This window comes from Trichosurus vulpecula, chromosome 4 (assembly GCF_011100635.1).
Source record: "Trichosurus vulpecula isolate mTriVul1 chromosome 4, mTriVul1.pri, whole genome shotgun sequence".
In the NCBI taxonomy this organism is placed as follows: Eukaryota; Metazoa; Chordata; class Mammalia; order Diprotodontia; family Phalangeridae; genus Trichosurus; species Trichosurus vulpecula.
The window spans coordinates 130,929,449-130,946,002 of record NC_050576.1 but is presented as its reverse complement, the minus strand read 5'-3'; the positions used below and the strand labels follow the sequence as shown (position 1 = coordinate 130,946,002).

Here is a 16,554-nt window from a genome sequence, read left to right as displayed (position 1 = left end):
ACCCAGATGGCTCTGGAGGAGAGAGGTAGGCTGGTGATTTGCACAGCCCTGCCTCACTTAAATCCAATTCCCATGCAAGTCATGGCATCACCTCCCTGATGTCATACTCCTCTTTGGGAATGAAGGACAAACAAAAAGAAGAAGATCTATGCCTGGGTGATGAGAGACGGTGATGTAGAGCAGTGGATAGAGCACCAACACTGGAATGAGGAAGATCTGAGTTCAAATCTGGCCTCAGACACTTACTAGTTGTGTGGCTCTGGGCAAGTCACTTAACCCTGTTTGCCTCAGTTTCCTCATCTGTAAAACGGGGACACAGTGGAGAAGGAACTGCTAAACCCCTCAGCATCTTTGCCAAGAAAACCCTGCGGACTTTGCAGAGTTCGACATAGCAGAACAACAACAAATGAGAGACAAACACTGGGTAATGAGAGACACAGCTACCAGTTGGCACCTGTTCATGCTCTCTACACAAGGTCTGACCTCTCTACGTTGGACATAGGACATCTTCTTGCCCCAGTGCACAGCCGTGTGTGGGACCTCCCAAAGCCTGTTGCGGCAACATTGCTCTGTGGAGAAACAACTAAAGTAACTCCCTTTAGGTTTCTCCTGGGAGTACCCTCTCCACCACCTTGGATTATACTTATCATCTAACATGTGCCAAGCTTGTTTCCTTATCTAGGCTGTAAGTTCTTTGAAGGCAGAGACAATTACACACAATTATGGACTGAGAGCTGAAATAACACCTCAAAGGCCATCTAGTTCATCCTCCTCATTTTAAAGATAAGGAAACTGAAGCCCAGGAAAGTAAATAACTTACTCAAGGTCTCAGGGGTAGTAAGCATAAGAGGTGGGATTTGAACCCAGATCACCTGAGCTAGTAATCTTTTCCACTATACCACGTTGCTCCAAATGCTCAACACCTTATTTGGGTGCATTAAGTGTGAACATTTGAATGCATTTTTTTTTAAGTAACCACTTCAAAAAGACGAATGTCTTATACTCATTTGATTTCTGGATACCAACCCTGCTCTGCCCCGCCTCCCCAGCACACACACATCCAGGTCAGTGCCTCAATCAGTACAAGGCACAGTGTAGGAGTATAATTAATATTTGGTGATGGATTAATTCTGATCACAACAGCTGTACCCTTCTCCACTGTTGCCTAGCGGGTGGCAAAGAACCACATCAGCTGGGAAATTCCAGGCCCAGACTGAAACTAGTAAGCTTTGTCCAGGTGCCAAGAGATACGTTCCTGGCTAGGCCCTTTGGGGACTTATAGCCATCACAACCTCCTCCCCTGGGGTCCTTGCCAAGTTGGTGGGGTACCCTCCTCCTTAATAAGTTACTACCAGGTTCACAGTCTTTTTTACCTCTACAAATCTTGTTCCTCACTGCCTAGTTTCTCAAGATTCTCACCATGTGTGCACTCTCTCTAGTGTACCTGACCACACATAGGAATAGTCATACCTTAGACAACACCATCCCACCCCCTGCAACTCCTAATTCAGCCAAATTTGCCACAATTTCCAGCTTTCCCAGTTATACCTCTGCCATCTGGCCACAGAGAACCCCCCTACCCCTGCTCTTCACCCCTTACCTTCTTACTTCCCCTGTATGTGGCCAGGATACAAGGATTGGGGAGGCAGGGACAGAGGGGAGAAGTGGTGTGGAAGAAGCCAGAGACTGATGAGAAGCCTGTGATACTTTGAGAGGTTATAGAAACACTCCATTCTCCCTCACCTCTAAGGGCATTACCCCACCCTTTCCCCATCCTATGCTCCTCCCCCACCCCCACCCAAAGTCATGGCTACTGTGTTGTCAGAGGTAGGACAGGCAGCTCTCTACCCACTGAACCATACTGCCCCTCCCAACCAATGCTGTAAGATTACAAGTTGCAGAGGAAGGATACATTGGTAGAGGAAAATCCTTACTCAGGTCTTCCTGACTCCAGGCCCAACACTCTAGCCACTGCACCCTCTGTCTCCTAGCTCAGCTTATCTCTTCTGTTTGGTTCTCCCCAGTTAGATGCCTTACTTACCTTGATCTCCTCCTCTGAGGTTTCCACCTTGAAGGGACGGATACTGTCATCCTCCTGTGACCTAGGCTTACTTCCTGGGCCCCACCATGCGTCTTTCATTTCCAATTTTTCATTATTTTTCCTGTTACGGATCCAGTAGATTAAACGGACCACAAACAGGACGACAAAAATCTGTAACCACATATCTGTAAGAGAAGACACACATAAGCAAAGCTGGTCAGGACCAGTCAGCCCCCCTGGAGACCAGTGACTAAGGCTTAAAGCTTCCAGTAGAGTGGCGCAGCCTTCTTCCTAGGACCACGCCAACCCAGCCCCCCTTCAAAAACAGGGAACATTAGCTCTTTCACTTTGAAGGGCCAAGTCTCAGACTTAGCAGTTGGTAAACACATTTGATGATGACATGGATGAATCAGCATGGTGCAGTGAAAAGAGCCCTGAACGTAAGATTCAATGTAGACCTGGAATTCAATGCAGCCTCTAACACCTACTGGCTGTGTGACCTTGGGCAGTTAGTGTACTTAAGCTTCATTTTCCTCATCTGTAACATGGGGATAATAGCACCTATTTCACAGAATGTGGGGAGACTCTCACAAGCTCAGTATTAAGTATTGGCTATTGGAAATGAGAGTGAACTCAGAAGATGAACTTACTTATCTACATTGCTATATAAACCTGAACCATCAGTGAACCCGTAACTGGCCTAGAGAAGATAAATACCGTAGATCACATCATGTCAAAGCTAGAAGAAACTTTAGGGATCAACCCTTTAAGTTTATAGATAAGGAAACTGAAGCCCAAGTCACTAAAAGGTGGCTTGCCCAAGGTCTCCCAGGCAGTGAGAAAAAGAACAGAGAGTTCCCTGACTTCGATTCCAGTGCATTTCTATTCTATGATGCTGCTCTATTATATGCTTCAAAGGCTGTATCTTTCATGTGGTAATAAGATAGTTACTACACATTAAACCACCGATCTAGCATGCTGTGCTTGGGTGGATGTGGCAGGGAAAATGGGGTATTGCAGGATTAACCCTCTTAGTTCAGTTTCAATGTCGGAATGAAATAAGGCACTCAAAGGTCATTCGGGCATCAACAAAAGGTTTGCCTAGAGAGCCTTACCAAAGAAATGTTTATACCCTCTCCTTCCTTTCACCTTCCCTCATCATATTTACAGAGGACACAAAGCTGGGAAGAAGAGCTTGCAGGCTGGGACAAAGAATCAGGCTCCAAAAAGATCTCAGCAGTTTAGAACAATGACCAGAATCTAAGAAGATGAAATTTAATAGGGATGGATAGGGGCAAAGTCTTACTGTTGGATTTTTTTTAATCAGCTTCACAAGAACAAGATGGGAAAGGCGTGAGTTGACAAGAGTTTGTCTAAAAAAAAGAGCTGAGCAGGTTTAGTGGATGGAAGGAGTTAATAATATGGCATGGCAGCTGAACGAGCTAATGAAATCGTTTTTTTTCCTCATATATTAATTTGTTTTAATTTTTCCAAAACAATATTCAAAAGATCTGCTTTGTTCATTCAAACTATAAATGTTGAATATTTACAAACTAAAACAGGAACTGACAATACATAAGGATTTAAACAGTTTTTAAAAGAATATTTTTTTAAAATTGTTTTTCAGTTCATTGTATTCAAAGTTTAATATTAATCAAGGTTTGGGTGGACCTTTTTGAATCATATACCACCACAATTCTTTCTTCTTTTTAGACAAAAATGTTTAGATTTCGAGCTAATGAAATCTCAAGCTGATTTATTCAAAATATCAGTGCCCATTACAAGGGGTTGCAATAACCCTGAGGTACTAGCCCTCGTCACACCTCTGGTGGAGTACTATATTCAGTTCTTGGTGCTACATTATAAGAAGGAAATGTCCAGAAAGCTGGAGAATATGAAGAGGTGGCTGACCAATCAATCAATCAATCAATGAATCAACATTTATTAAGCGCCTCCTATGTGTCAAGCACTGTGCTAAGTGCTGGGGATACAAAAAAGGCAAAAGACAATCCCTGCAAAAAGGAGCTTACAAGTGAATTAGGAGAGACAACAGGCAAGCAATTATGTACAAACAAGTTATATATGAGATATATAAGAAATAGTTAATAGAGGGAAGGCACTAGAACTAAGAAATATTGAGAAAGGTCAGATTTCAGTTGGGACAGGCATAGTAGATGCTGTAAAAGGGTGGAACTGGGGATGTTGAGTCTAGGGAAAAGAAGACCCAGGAAGAATTCAATCAGTGTCTTTAAGTATTTGAAGGCCTGGCCCAAGGAAGAAAGAAGGATTAGATTTATTCTGCTCAGCCCCAGAGGACAGGAGGTAGGAGCAGTGTGAGGAAAGTTTCAGAGAATCAGATTTGGGCTTGATGCAAGGAAAAACTTACAGAGCGATCTGAGTATGGAGCGGGTGCTACCTCTATGTCTATGACCACAAAGAGGGAGTTAGAAGGAACCTTAGACTAGTTATTGAATCCAGCCCTTACATTTTACAGGCGAGAAAGCTGAGGCCCATGAGAAAGGACATGATGTGACTTACCTGAAATCACAGCACTAGTAAGTGGTGGAAGCAGAATCTTTTTTTTTAAATTAATTTAGTTATTTTCAGTTTTCATCATTCACTTTTATACGATTTTGAGTTCTAAATTTATCCCCCTCTCTCCCTTCCCCCCTCCTCAAGATGGCATGCAATCTGATATAGGATATATATATATACATATATATATATGTATATAGATCATATTAAACATATTTCCACATTAGTCATGTGGAAGAAAAATCAGAACAAAAGGGAAAAACCATGAGAAAGAAAAAAAAAGAGAGAAAATAGTTATGCTTCAATTTGCATTCAGATATGGATAGCATTTTCCATTATGAGTCTTTTCGAAATGTCTTAGATCACTGTACTGCTGAGAAGAGTGACGTCTATCAAAGTTGGTCATCACACCATGTAGCTGTTACTGTGTACAATGTTCTCATGGCAGAACCAGAATCTGAACTCAGGGCCTGTGACACCCAATTCGGCACTTGGATTTCACCTCAAAAAAGGTTTTCACGGGGAAGTCAGACAGCCACTTGTTCATTCTCCTTTGGGATGGGCTGGTGTCCTTTGAGGTTCCTTCCCAACTCTCAAATTCTGTGATTTCAGGAAGATCAAAAACAGGGAGAAACCACAGACAGTTGGTATTGGCCCTCTCGGTTCCTCAAAGAGGGTGCCTAATGGACAGCAGGATAGCCTACCATTTGTCGAAGAGCCTGTGCCTGGGTGGGAGGACAAAAGACTATAACATCCTGCTTTTCTCCAGTCTAACATCCTCCCGCCATTTTGGTAGTGAGAGAAGAGGTATTGTGACAGAGTGGGGAAAACACTAGATTTGGAGTCAAAAGACCTAGATCCAAGCCCCAGCTCTGCTGTCTATCAGGGGCCCTTCAGCATGTCGCTGACCACTGAAGGGTGAGTGCTTAAATGAGGAATTAGAAGACCCGTCTGCATCCTACCTCAGACAGTTACTGAGAGACTAGAGGGAAGTCACTTAACCTCTTTAAGTTTTCTTATCAGTACAATGAGAAGGATAATACTTGTAACACACAATTTCATAGAAATCAAAGAATCAAAGCACAAGGGAACCTTAGAGGTCATCCAGTCCAACCCCATCATTTGTCATTTGACAAAAACACAGCCCAGAAGTTGAATGACTTGTCCAAGGCCACAAAGGCAGTAAGAGTAAGTAACAACAGCTGACACCAAATGGTAATAATCATAGCATTTCTATATCACTTTGTTGTTCAGGTGGATCCAACGCTTTGTGACCCCATTGGGAGTTTTCTCAGCAAAGTTTCCTGGAGTGCTTTGCTATTTCCTTCTCCATTTTATTTTACAGTTGAGGAAACTGAGGCAAGCAGGGTTAAGTGACTTTCCCAGAATCACACAGCTAGTAAGTGTCTGAGGACATATTTGAACTCACAAAAATGAGTCTTCCTGACTCCAGGCCCAGCACTCTACCCACTGCACCACCTAGCTGTCCTAAGGGTTTGTAAATCCCTGTACATATATTATCTCACTTTACATAGGTTGTTTCTTTGGGTCCTTATACCTACCCTCTAAGGTAAGGGGATATTACTGTACCATTTTACAGGTGAATAAACTGAATCTCAAAGACGTTAAGTGACTTGCTTAGGGTGACTCGCCTTGTAAGTGGGTTGGGAAGTGGGGGATAGGACGTGAAGCTCATTCTTCCTGACTCCAAGTCTAACACTCTATGATGGTATCGCTTATCGGGATCACCGTCCTAGTTCATTTTTCCAACTGAAATCATCCACAAACTATCCTACTTCCTTCTTTTCTCCCTCCCAGCATTACATCACATGCAAGGGGGTGGCCTTGGGGTGCTGGAAGGAGCATCAGCTCAGAGCAATGCCCCAGAGAGGTTCAAAAGCTGCATCTTCACAGGCCATTTTCACTTACCTCCTTCCCCTCTCTCAGAACCTAGTAGTCAGCCCTCTACTACAGCTAGGTAATGATGTCTCTTTTTCAGCATGCCCAAATAGCTCCAAGGAACTGTGAGAGTAAGACAACCAGCTAAAGCAAAAGAAATGAGAGTTGTCTTTTTGAAAGTAAATACACAAAATAGATGTGGCAGCTTCTCCAATAGAAAGGATTTTAATCCTTTTCAATCAGGGCAAGTGCTTTAGATTTCCCCCAAAGAGACAAAGCAAGGGAATTCTATACCCCTGGTTCTGCTCCCCTTTCTCGCGAGGTCCCGCCCCCTTGGCCCAGGTCCAGAGGCTGCCTTTTGGGGTTGGTCCTGGCTGAAGGGACTTTCCTTCTTCATCTTTCTGAGGCTTTGACAGTGACAACTGGGGAGGGTCCCTCCAAGTTTTGTTTGTTAAAGAAGGAAAAAGGACTACTAACAATTTTTCTTGTGCCACAGGGCCTGGGAACTGACTGGCCTCCTTTGCCTTGTGCTTTCTTAGACTGGGAGACAACAGACCAACAGCAGCTACTGCAAAACACATCCAACTCCCTTTTGTACTAAGCATATCCGCACATCAAGTCACTCAGTGTCCCAGATGAGGTCTGTTGTTCAGTTGTTTCAGTGTCTGACTCTTTGTGACCCCATTTGGTCTGACTCTTTGTGACCCCATTTGGGGTTTTCTTGGCAAAGATACTGGAGTGGTTTGCCATTTCCTTCTCCATCTTATTTTGGAGGAAACTGAGGCAAATAGGGTTAGGTGACTTGCCCAGGGTCACACAGCTAGTAAATTTCTGAAGCCAGATTCAAACTCAGGTCTTCCTGACTCCAGGCCTGGCCCTCTCTATCCACTGAATCACCTAGTTGCTCCTCCAGATGAAGAGAAAAGGGGTGATTTTCATTTTTATTTTGGACGATATTTTGTCTGGTCACTTTGGAGCAAGTAAAACCAAGGCTTCACATTTACTTCTTGGGAACAGACCTGAAGGCACTTATGAAACTGTAGTAAACTCCCATATGGGAATGTTCACTATTATGCTGATAAGGTTCAAAATAACACAACTTCATGGTCTAAAACATAAATGTCTGTAATTCACTTGTTCATACAGCTTTCCAACACCCTGCAAAAGCCAAGTATTCTAACGAGGCTCATTTGTTCTTTCCATTAGGATCCCCCCCCCCCAAAATGTAAATGTCATGTTGGTCTGGTCAACATGTATCCCATGACTTTCTTAATTGGTGGAAATTCTTGTTTTTAGAAGCCTAGAGAAAAGAATCCTGGATTGGCAATTGGAGGGAATGGGTTTGAATCCCACCCCTGATATTTAATACCTGTATAATCTTGACCACAGCAAAAAATTCTTAGGGGCTGTTTCCTTATCAGTAAAATGAGGGAGTTGGACTTGATGAGCTCTTATGATCCCTTAGAGTGAATTTCATTAATCCAGATGATTTCATCCAAGACATTATTGTGGGTTTTTTTTTCATTTAAGACATTGTCCTATTCCATAAAATGTGTTGATGATTAAAAAAAAATCTGTGCCATTTACATCTGAGCAGCACATTTCAGCAATGCAGAAACAAGAAAGAGTTACATCCAGTTCGTAAAAAATAATTGGTCAGCATTGTAAAGCTGAGACTCCAGATAAGCTCCTTCTGAATATAGCCCCACCCTGTTCTCCATTCTTAATTGCTTCCCTAAGAGCAAGCTCCCCAGAAATGGACTTAAGATCTCCCAGGATCTTTCACCTTTAGGGCTAGTACCAGAGTCTTCCCCCCAAGTTCAACTAAATTAGTGACAATTACTTTGTGTACTCAAGGCTCTTGGAGAGGCAATGTGGCGAAGTGATTAGAAAGCTGGCCTTGGAGCCAGAAAGGCATGGTTCAAGTCCTATTGACTCTAAGACCCTGGGCCAGTCACTTAATCTCTAAATTATTCTAGGCAAATCTCTAAGACCATAAATGGCAGAGAAGGTACTGACCTGCATTAGAAGAAGGGGTTTCATCCTCCTGAGAGTTCCCTAAACTCCTGAAATCCCATGCTTGGTCCCATCTTGTATCATAGGCAATCCTGGAGCCAGAAAGATCTGAGCTCAGGTCATGCCTCTCAGTCATCCTATGTGACCCTGGGCAAGTCACTGAATCTTTCAATGCTCTAGGCATTTCTTTAAGACAATAAGTTTCCAAGAAGAGGACACCTGCTTTGATGGGGGAAGTCCCTCACCAGGAACTCTCTAAGCAGATAAAATCACAAGTCAGTTTAAAAAAATCATTTTCACAAAACTGATCACAAATTACAAAGTCAATTTGAGGATGCTTGCCCTGGAACTCTTCATTCTGCATATGCTGGGTACCAAAATTACTAGTTACGGGTAAAATCGTTCATCGTTCCTTCATACCTTGGACTGGAATGCACATTGGAGTGTATATTCCAAGTCACATGACCAACAAGAGGACAGGTAAGACATTTTCTCCAATCTTCATGAGCTCTCAAACCTTTCCACAGTAAAGAACTATGCACAGAAGATAATGCAGTTGCAGCCTAAGACACCAAGAACCCTAACAAGGCAACAACCAGATGCACTAATAGCAGAAAAGGCCAATTTCTAATCTACTTACTCAGCACCCAGTCTCCCACAAGCACACATATATGCTCTGGTAGCAGGGCACAACCCAGTCTGTCAACTTGTGCTCTGGGACCCACTCAGCAATTTTCTTCATGTTGCTGTAGTCTATGCTAGCTAACTGCCTCCCCCACCTGCCCTCATTCTACCATTCCACAGCAATAAAGAAGAGAATTAAATGCTACTTCCCCCACCGCACCCCACCCCGAGTCCTTCAACCCTCTGCTGTGGAGGGAAAGGTGCAAGAAAGAAGAATATTTGCTCTATCTGGGATGGCTGCACAAACTTGCACTGTGCTGTAGCAGTACCCAGCCAGCCAGAGCACTAAGGAAGCAAGGGAACTGCAACTAGCATGTGTGGGGCTCCACCAGGGCTGAAGGACAGAGAGATGGCATCCAGCTGAAGCTAGTGCTGTCTGCCATTTGGCTCAGAGATTGAGGTGAGAGAAAAATGAACTCCCCAGGGTGGGAGGAGACTGGGATAGATTTGAGGTCTAGCCTTCAGGGAAAATACCATCAAAGAAGGAATAAGAAAGTATGTGATGAGGAAATTTGAGGGGAAAAGACTGCAATTCCCAAAGAATTTAGGAGGAAGAAAGTTCAGTTACAAATATTGAGCACAAGCAGATAAACCAACAGAGAAGATATTAATTACAGAGGGAACTATGGTCTCTAGATCATATAAATGAGCCTGAACACCTCTGAATAAGACAAACAAAAATGAATTGACACCTGAAGAAGCAGGGGATCCTGGAGATTCCCAAGAGAGCATGAAATCATAGTGCGAGGTTCCCAAAAGGTTTGAGGGAGAAATAAGAACTGTGAAAGGAGAATTTATGGACCACACAGTAAAATCAAATGGCAAAATAAAAAAAAACTTGAATCCACAAAGGCAAATCTCGCCAAAAACACAAAAGAGAGAACTAATGACTGGGAATACAAATACAAAGAAATGAAGAACAACCTGGATGAAGAGGAGCAAAAAGCAATAATGTTAAAATAAAACATGATCTTTATATAGTTATCCTTTCAACATCGTGGTGCGGCTACGAGCTCAGTGCCTCCAATATCAGGAAAATCCACATAAAACTTTTTGGCCCTCCCTTTGTATCAGAGAAGAAGTCTGAATTATTATGGTATTAAAAGATATTATACAATATCATACGTATATTTCCTGCATTTCTGAGTTTCTAAGCTTTTTTGGTGTCATCCGCTGGCCTTCTTGTATCGTCTTTGGCTTCCACAAAACTCCCCCCAAATTCCCATATGTTTCTTTTTCTTTTTTTTTGGAGGGGAGAAGACAGGGCAATTGGGGTTAAGTGACTTGCCCAAGGTCACACAGCTAGTATGTCAAGTGTCTGAGGTTGGATTTGAACTCATGTCCTCCTGACTCCAGAGCTGGTACTCTACTCACTATGCCACCTAGCTGCCCCACCCATTTTACTTCTTATGGCGACCCTGAGATATGTCAAAACCGTGATGGGGAAAGTCGAGATATGGAAGGGATAAGTTCAAGCAAAATGTATTGATCTTGAAGAGAAGATGGATAAAGACAACTTACAGGTCTTCTAGATGGAACATGACAGATCAAAAACCTTAACAATATAATGCAAAAAATAAAAAGACAGAAAACTGCCCAGAACTTCTGAACAGAGAAAACACACAATCGATTAAAAGAATGTACAAGTTACCTCCAGAATAAATAAAAAACCTGTGCTGTAACCTTCAAGACATGTAGTGCTTGAATTTAACAATTCCAATGACAAGCAACACATTTTGCAAGTAACTGGGAAAAGCTCTTCAATTACAAAGGAAAGTAAAACACACAATCTGTTGCTTACTAGAAACACACCTAAATGTAGTGACTGGAACAAACCTAAATGAGAGGCTGGAACAAAGTTTGCTATTTACTAGGTGAATCCAAAAAAGCAGGAGTCACAATCACTCTATCAGAAAAAGCAAAAATAAAAATTCACAACATAGAGATAAATTAGGAAACTACATTATGCTGAAAGGAACCACAGACAACAAAACAATATCAAACTTGTATGCTCTGAATGCCTTACTTAGTATTTCCTCTAGTTAAGGAAAAATTAACTGAATTACATGAGATATATACAGTAATACAATAATTGCAGGAGACTTTAACAACCCTCTCTCAGTTTCAGACAAATCTTAATGAAAGATACACAAAGAGGAAATTATGAAATTGAACAAATTGTTTGAGAAACTAGAGTTAAGAGACTTATGGAATTTTCTAAACAGTATCGCTAAGTGTGTATTTGTGTGTGTGTTTGTGTGTGTGTGTGTGTGTCTATTTCTCAGCAACACATTGAACTTTTTACAAAAATTGTCCAGGCATTAGGGCAGAAGTATGGCAAATAAATGTAAAAAAGACATTTACAGACAGTAATGCAAGAGATATAGCAATCAGTTCAGAGAGCACAACAAAAGATTTGAACCAAATGAAGACTAACAATGAAATCCTAAATAATGATGGATCAAAGAACAAACCAAGAAACAAAAATTATGCCAAAGAAAATTATAATAATGAAATAACAAAATTTCTGAGATGTAGATAAAGAAGTTCTGCAGGGAGGGGAGAATTTTATACCTGAAAACATACATTAACACAATATAAAAGGAGAGGATTAATAAACTAAATATATATAGAAAAATTAGAAATCCAACAAATACATCTATGATAAACACAAAAGAAGATATTAAAAATTATAAGAGAAATAGATAAACTAGAATACTCACTGCACCTGCTGAAAGCCTGATTCCCTTTCTCTTCTGGGGAACTGACAGTTTGCTTTATGAGGTGAAAAGAATTTGTGTTTAATGTTCAAGCTAGTCCTCTCAAGATTAGACAAAAGGCACAGATAATATGCTTAGTCATCATGCATCAGCAACTGGCATCCCAGGTATGGTGTATAGGAAGATAGACGACAGGTTGAAGTTAGTCATTACTTCTTACATTGTGGGATTCTGAGAGTGAAGTTTTTCCTGGCCTGGGCTTCAACACCAGAGAGGAAGGAGGAGATTTCTTTTAAATTTATTTTTAGTTTTCAACATTCACTTTTATAAGATTTTGAGTTCCAAATTTGCCCCTCTCATTCTTCACCCCCCTCCCCAAGACAGCATTCTATCTGATGTAGGCTATACATGTACAAGCGTATTAAACATATTTCCACATTAGTCATGTTGTGAAAGAAAAACCACAAGATAGAGAAAATAAACAAACAAAAAAAGTGTTACAATATGCTTCCATCTGCATACAGACTTCATAGCTCTTTCTCTGGATGTTGATGGAATTTTCCATCATGAGTCTTTTAGAATTGTCTTAGATCATTATAATGCTGAGAGGAGCTAAGTCTATCAAAGTTGGTCATCACACAGTGTTGCTGTTATAACATGTGTAGGTTCTACTCACTTCATTCAGCATCAGTTTATGTAAGTCCTTCCAGGTTTTTCTGAAATCTGCCTACTAACAATCATTTCCTATAGAACAATAGTATTCCATTACATTCATATGCCACAACTTGTTCAGCCATTCCCCAACGGATGGGCTTCCCCTTAATTTCCAATTCTTTGCCACCACAAAAAGAGCTGTTATAAATATTTTTGTACACATGGGTCCTTTTCCCTTTTTTATGATCAATGCGGAGACTTCAGAGAGAATCCTGAAGTAAACAAAGAAAATGAGAAAAGAATTAGAAAATAGAACATATATGGAAAGTTTGGAGGCATTGAAATAAATCTGCTAGAGAAAAGAAGCCAGAGGAAATAACCTAATAATCAATCAATAAATGAGTCAACAAGCATTTCTAGAGATAGACTAGATGGTGAACTTGGGAAGAATGTTCTTGCCTTACACTGGGGCTTAACATATAATTTGCTTAAAATTTAGCAGGTGGATTCCAGAAGGAGTTCTTCAAAGTTTGAGGCTCTTGATCATCCTAAAGATGCTTCCTTAACAAGGCTGCTGAAACACTACTGGAAAGCTGAGTCTCCAAGACAGAGACTAGCTCTTTGTTGAGTTAGGAGTTTACACCTCTGTATCAAAACAAGGGACCCGTAATCTTACCAGGGGGTTGTGATTCCCTGAGAGTTCAAGTAGAAGCCCAAACTTTCAGTAAATCAGAGTTGTATTGCTGACCCATTAGAGTTGAAGGGTTTCCCCAGTCTTCCTCCAAGAATTCAGGAAGAATAAACAGTCTTTCTGGAGACAATGGCTGATCCCTTTACACGGAAATCTAAACTACTCTCCAAAAGAACGTTTCCAGGCCTCTGAAACAGGAGATGGTTTGGTACAGGGGCAAGACAGCTGGATTTGAAGTTGGGGGATAAGAGTTTAAATTCATAGTCCTCTATAAATAACACATCTGATTGTGGGCAAGTCACTTAACCTCTGTGGGTCTTCTTCATCATCTGTAAAGTGAGAGAGCTGAACTCAAAAACCTCTAGAGCTCCTTCCAGGTCTATTACGAAATACCTCAGCTTTTGATACACAGGCTTTCAAGCCAACTCTTTGAGCAGCTCGACAAAAAGCCTACATATTGCTGTTGTAATTGGTATACAACATGAAGTGCAAAAGATCTTTCTCAAGGAAAAAGATCTCAAATTGTATTTCACGCCTCTTTTATACATTTTAGAATATGAAACGACAACCCATTTTCCCTAATCCCAATCTTGACTAGTTTTCATTCTTTCCCAGCTTGGTCATGATTAAAGAAGTGGCCTCTTGTTCTTACAAGATTATATTTAGGCCAGGCCCCATTCATTCTTTCAAAATTATTCTTCAAGAATCACATGCCTTTAGTCAGTAAAATTTCTAAATACAAGCTGCTAATGATAATGTGAAATGTCAATCAAGCTCCCTATGAATCAGAGAAAATAAAATCAAGGCAACCTTAAGATACCATTATAAGTCCATCAGAATGGCAAAAACATCAAAGGATGACCAAATCTGATAGGGATTAGGGCCTCACAACCATAAATTCTCTCACCCAATGCTGATGGGACTTTAGATTGGGGCAAACATCTTGGAAAGGACTGAGCATAATGGCAGAATGACTAACTTCAGGAGCAGCTAGATGGTGAAGTGAATATAGCACCAGCCCTGGAGTCAGGAAGACCTGAGTTCAAATCTGGCCTCAGAAACTTGACACACTTGACACACTTACTAGCTGGGTGACCCTGCCTTCCCCCCTCAAAAAAAATAATGACTAGCTTCAACCTGTCATCCATCTTCCTATACACCATTCCTAGGATCCCACTTATTGATGAATGATGACTAAGCACATTATCTATGCCCTGTGTCAAATCTTGAAAGGGACTAACTTGAACTTTAAGCACAAACCCTTTGGACCTCATAGAGCAAACTACTCCACTGTCCTGACTTAGGAAAGAAAGGCAAAATCAGTGAATGATAAGGAATGTCTTGTCTAACTGAAGAAGGTGAAAGACAAGGGATAGTATTCCATGCTACTCGTGCTAGAATGAGGCCTTTAAGCATTAAGGATAATATATTTTGGCACAATCTCTGAAGGTTGGACTCATTTTCTTTTTTCACTAAGCCTTTGGAAAGACTGGAGATGAGTTGGAAACACAATCCAAGGAGCTGTGAGTATGGCTGGTGGACTAGAGGCTCTGAAAGTCTATACAGGCAATCATACCAGGCATCAGACCCTAACACTGTGTGTGTGTGTTAGGATTAGGCCTGAAAAAATAATATAAGAGAAGGAGTGCCTGCAAAAATAATAAAAGAGGAGTGCAAGGAGGTATTGGTGTCTACTGGGGACCAGACCATGATATAAACAGAAGTGGTACACATTCTGGACAACAGACAAATCAAAGAGCATCATTAGAAGCAGCTACCAAAGTGACTGAGCAACCAAAGGCCCAAAATAAGGACAGACTTACTGTGTACACAGATAATCAACTTATCACCAAAAGTATGAATGAATGGATTCCCAACTGGAAACAAAATGGCTGGAAAACAAGTGAAAATAAAGATGTTGTCCGCAAAGACCAATTCACTGAGCTGGATAATATGACTCTGAACGTGAATGTTGAGTGGAAGTATGTACCTGCTCGTTTGAAAGATGAAGGCAATGCTGAAGCTCAAAGATTAGCCAGAAAAGCAACTAGAAAGAAGTGAGAAGACTCGATCAATACTTTGCAAATGGTGAAATTCAAAGCATTACTCTCTTTAATGCTGCAATATAATCTCCAAATCAGTCTCTTTACCCTTACCCCCATCTTGTGTTGTAGCTGTCTTCCATGGCTATCTTTGTTTTTCTACTTTAACTTTTCTTTAATAATATGAACAAAATACTATATTCTATACTATAAACAACTGTAGAAATTATTCACATGTACTACTAGTAAGAGAAAGGCAGATTCTCTCAGAGCCAACTGAACTCTGACTTGCTCAACTCTTACCCCAAACTACCTATAAACTAATCCAGATTGCTATCTAAAGATGCCTGTCTGGGCCATGCAATCTGCCCCTCTGGTGCATTCTTATGACTTTTAGGACTTAGAACTTTTAAAAGTCTTTCCATTTACCCAGCAACTAAGATCTCTAATAATATGTTATCTCTTTCCCACCCCCCCCACCCCTGCCGAAAATGTGAACTTGACCATAGACTGTCTTTCTGTGGTTGTTCTCCATCCCCAGTACTGAGCATAGCACTTGGAACTTAGGAGGAATAGGAATTCTATAAATGTTTTTTCATTTAAAAAAAGAAGAGTATATTTTCTTCCCCAGTCCAATTCAACAAGTGAATGTATGTAGATCACTTCCTACGGGTAGATGATCTTCCTATGCACCTTCCCCCAGGATGATGACTAAACATGTTATCTCTGCCCTTTGTCTAACCTAGAACTAACCTGAACTTTAAGCACAAAGCCTTTGGACCTCATAGAGCAAACTGTTGGATTTGGCCATGGACTATTCCACTGTGTTGACTTTGGGAAGAAATGTAAAACCAGTGAACGATAAGGAAAGTCTTATCTAACCAAAGAAAGTAAAAGGGAAGGGGTAGTGTTTCAGCCTATTCATGCTAGAATCAGGCCTTTAAGCATTAAGAATGATATACTTTCAGGAGAGATGTGGTATCTAAGAGTTGTTTTGATTTGCATTTCTCTAATCAGTAGTGATTTAGAACATTTTTTCATATGCTTATAGACATCTTTAATTTCTTCCTCTGAAAACTGCCTGTTCATATCCTTTGACCATTTCTCCATTGGGGAATAACTTGTATTCCTATATATTTGGCTCAGCTCCCTGTATATTTTAGAAATGAGGCCTTTATCAGAGACATTACTTGTAAAGATTTTCTCCCAATTTTCTGCTTCCCTCCTAATTTTTGTTGCATTGGCCTTTTTTGTACAAAAACATTTCAATTT

The 16,554-nt window shown here is 40.9% G+C and overlaps 1 protein-coding gene across 5 annotated transcripts in view; it reads right to left on the bottom strand.

Moving 5' to 3' along the window:
* Positions 1-16,554, bottom strand: part of LOC118845679 (epoxide hydrolase 1-like) — a 45,503-nt gene that overhangs the window by 16,574 nt on the left and 12,375 nt on the right. For 2 of the 5 annotated variants that reach the window (XM_036753677.1, XM_036753681.1), the window contains exons 1-2: positions 8,495-8,642; positions 2,042-2,226 (exon numbers count right to left, since the gene is read on the bottom strand). In XM_036753677.1, the coding sequence (XP_036609572.1) occupies positions 2,042-2,226; positions 8,495-8,627 (318 nt within the window). In that variant the 5' untranslated portion in view covers positions 8,628-8,642. Of the gene's footprint in view, positions 1-2,041; positions 2,227-8,494; positions 8,643-11,898; positions 11,988-15,063; positions 15,076-16,554 lie in introns of those variants that run through there. The other 3 variants (XM_036753680.1, XM_036753678.1, XM_036753679.1) reach the window with 3 other exon arrangements.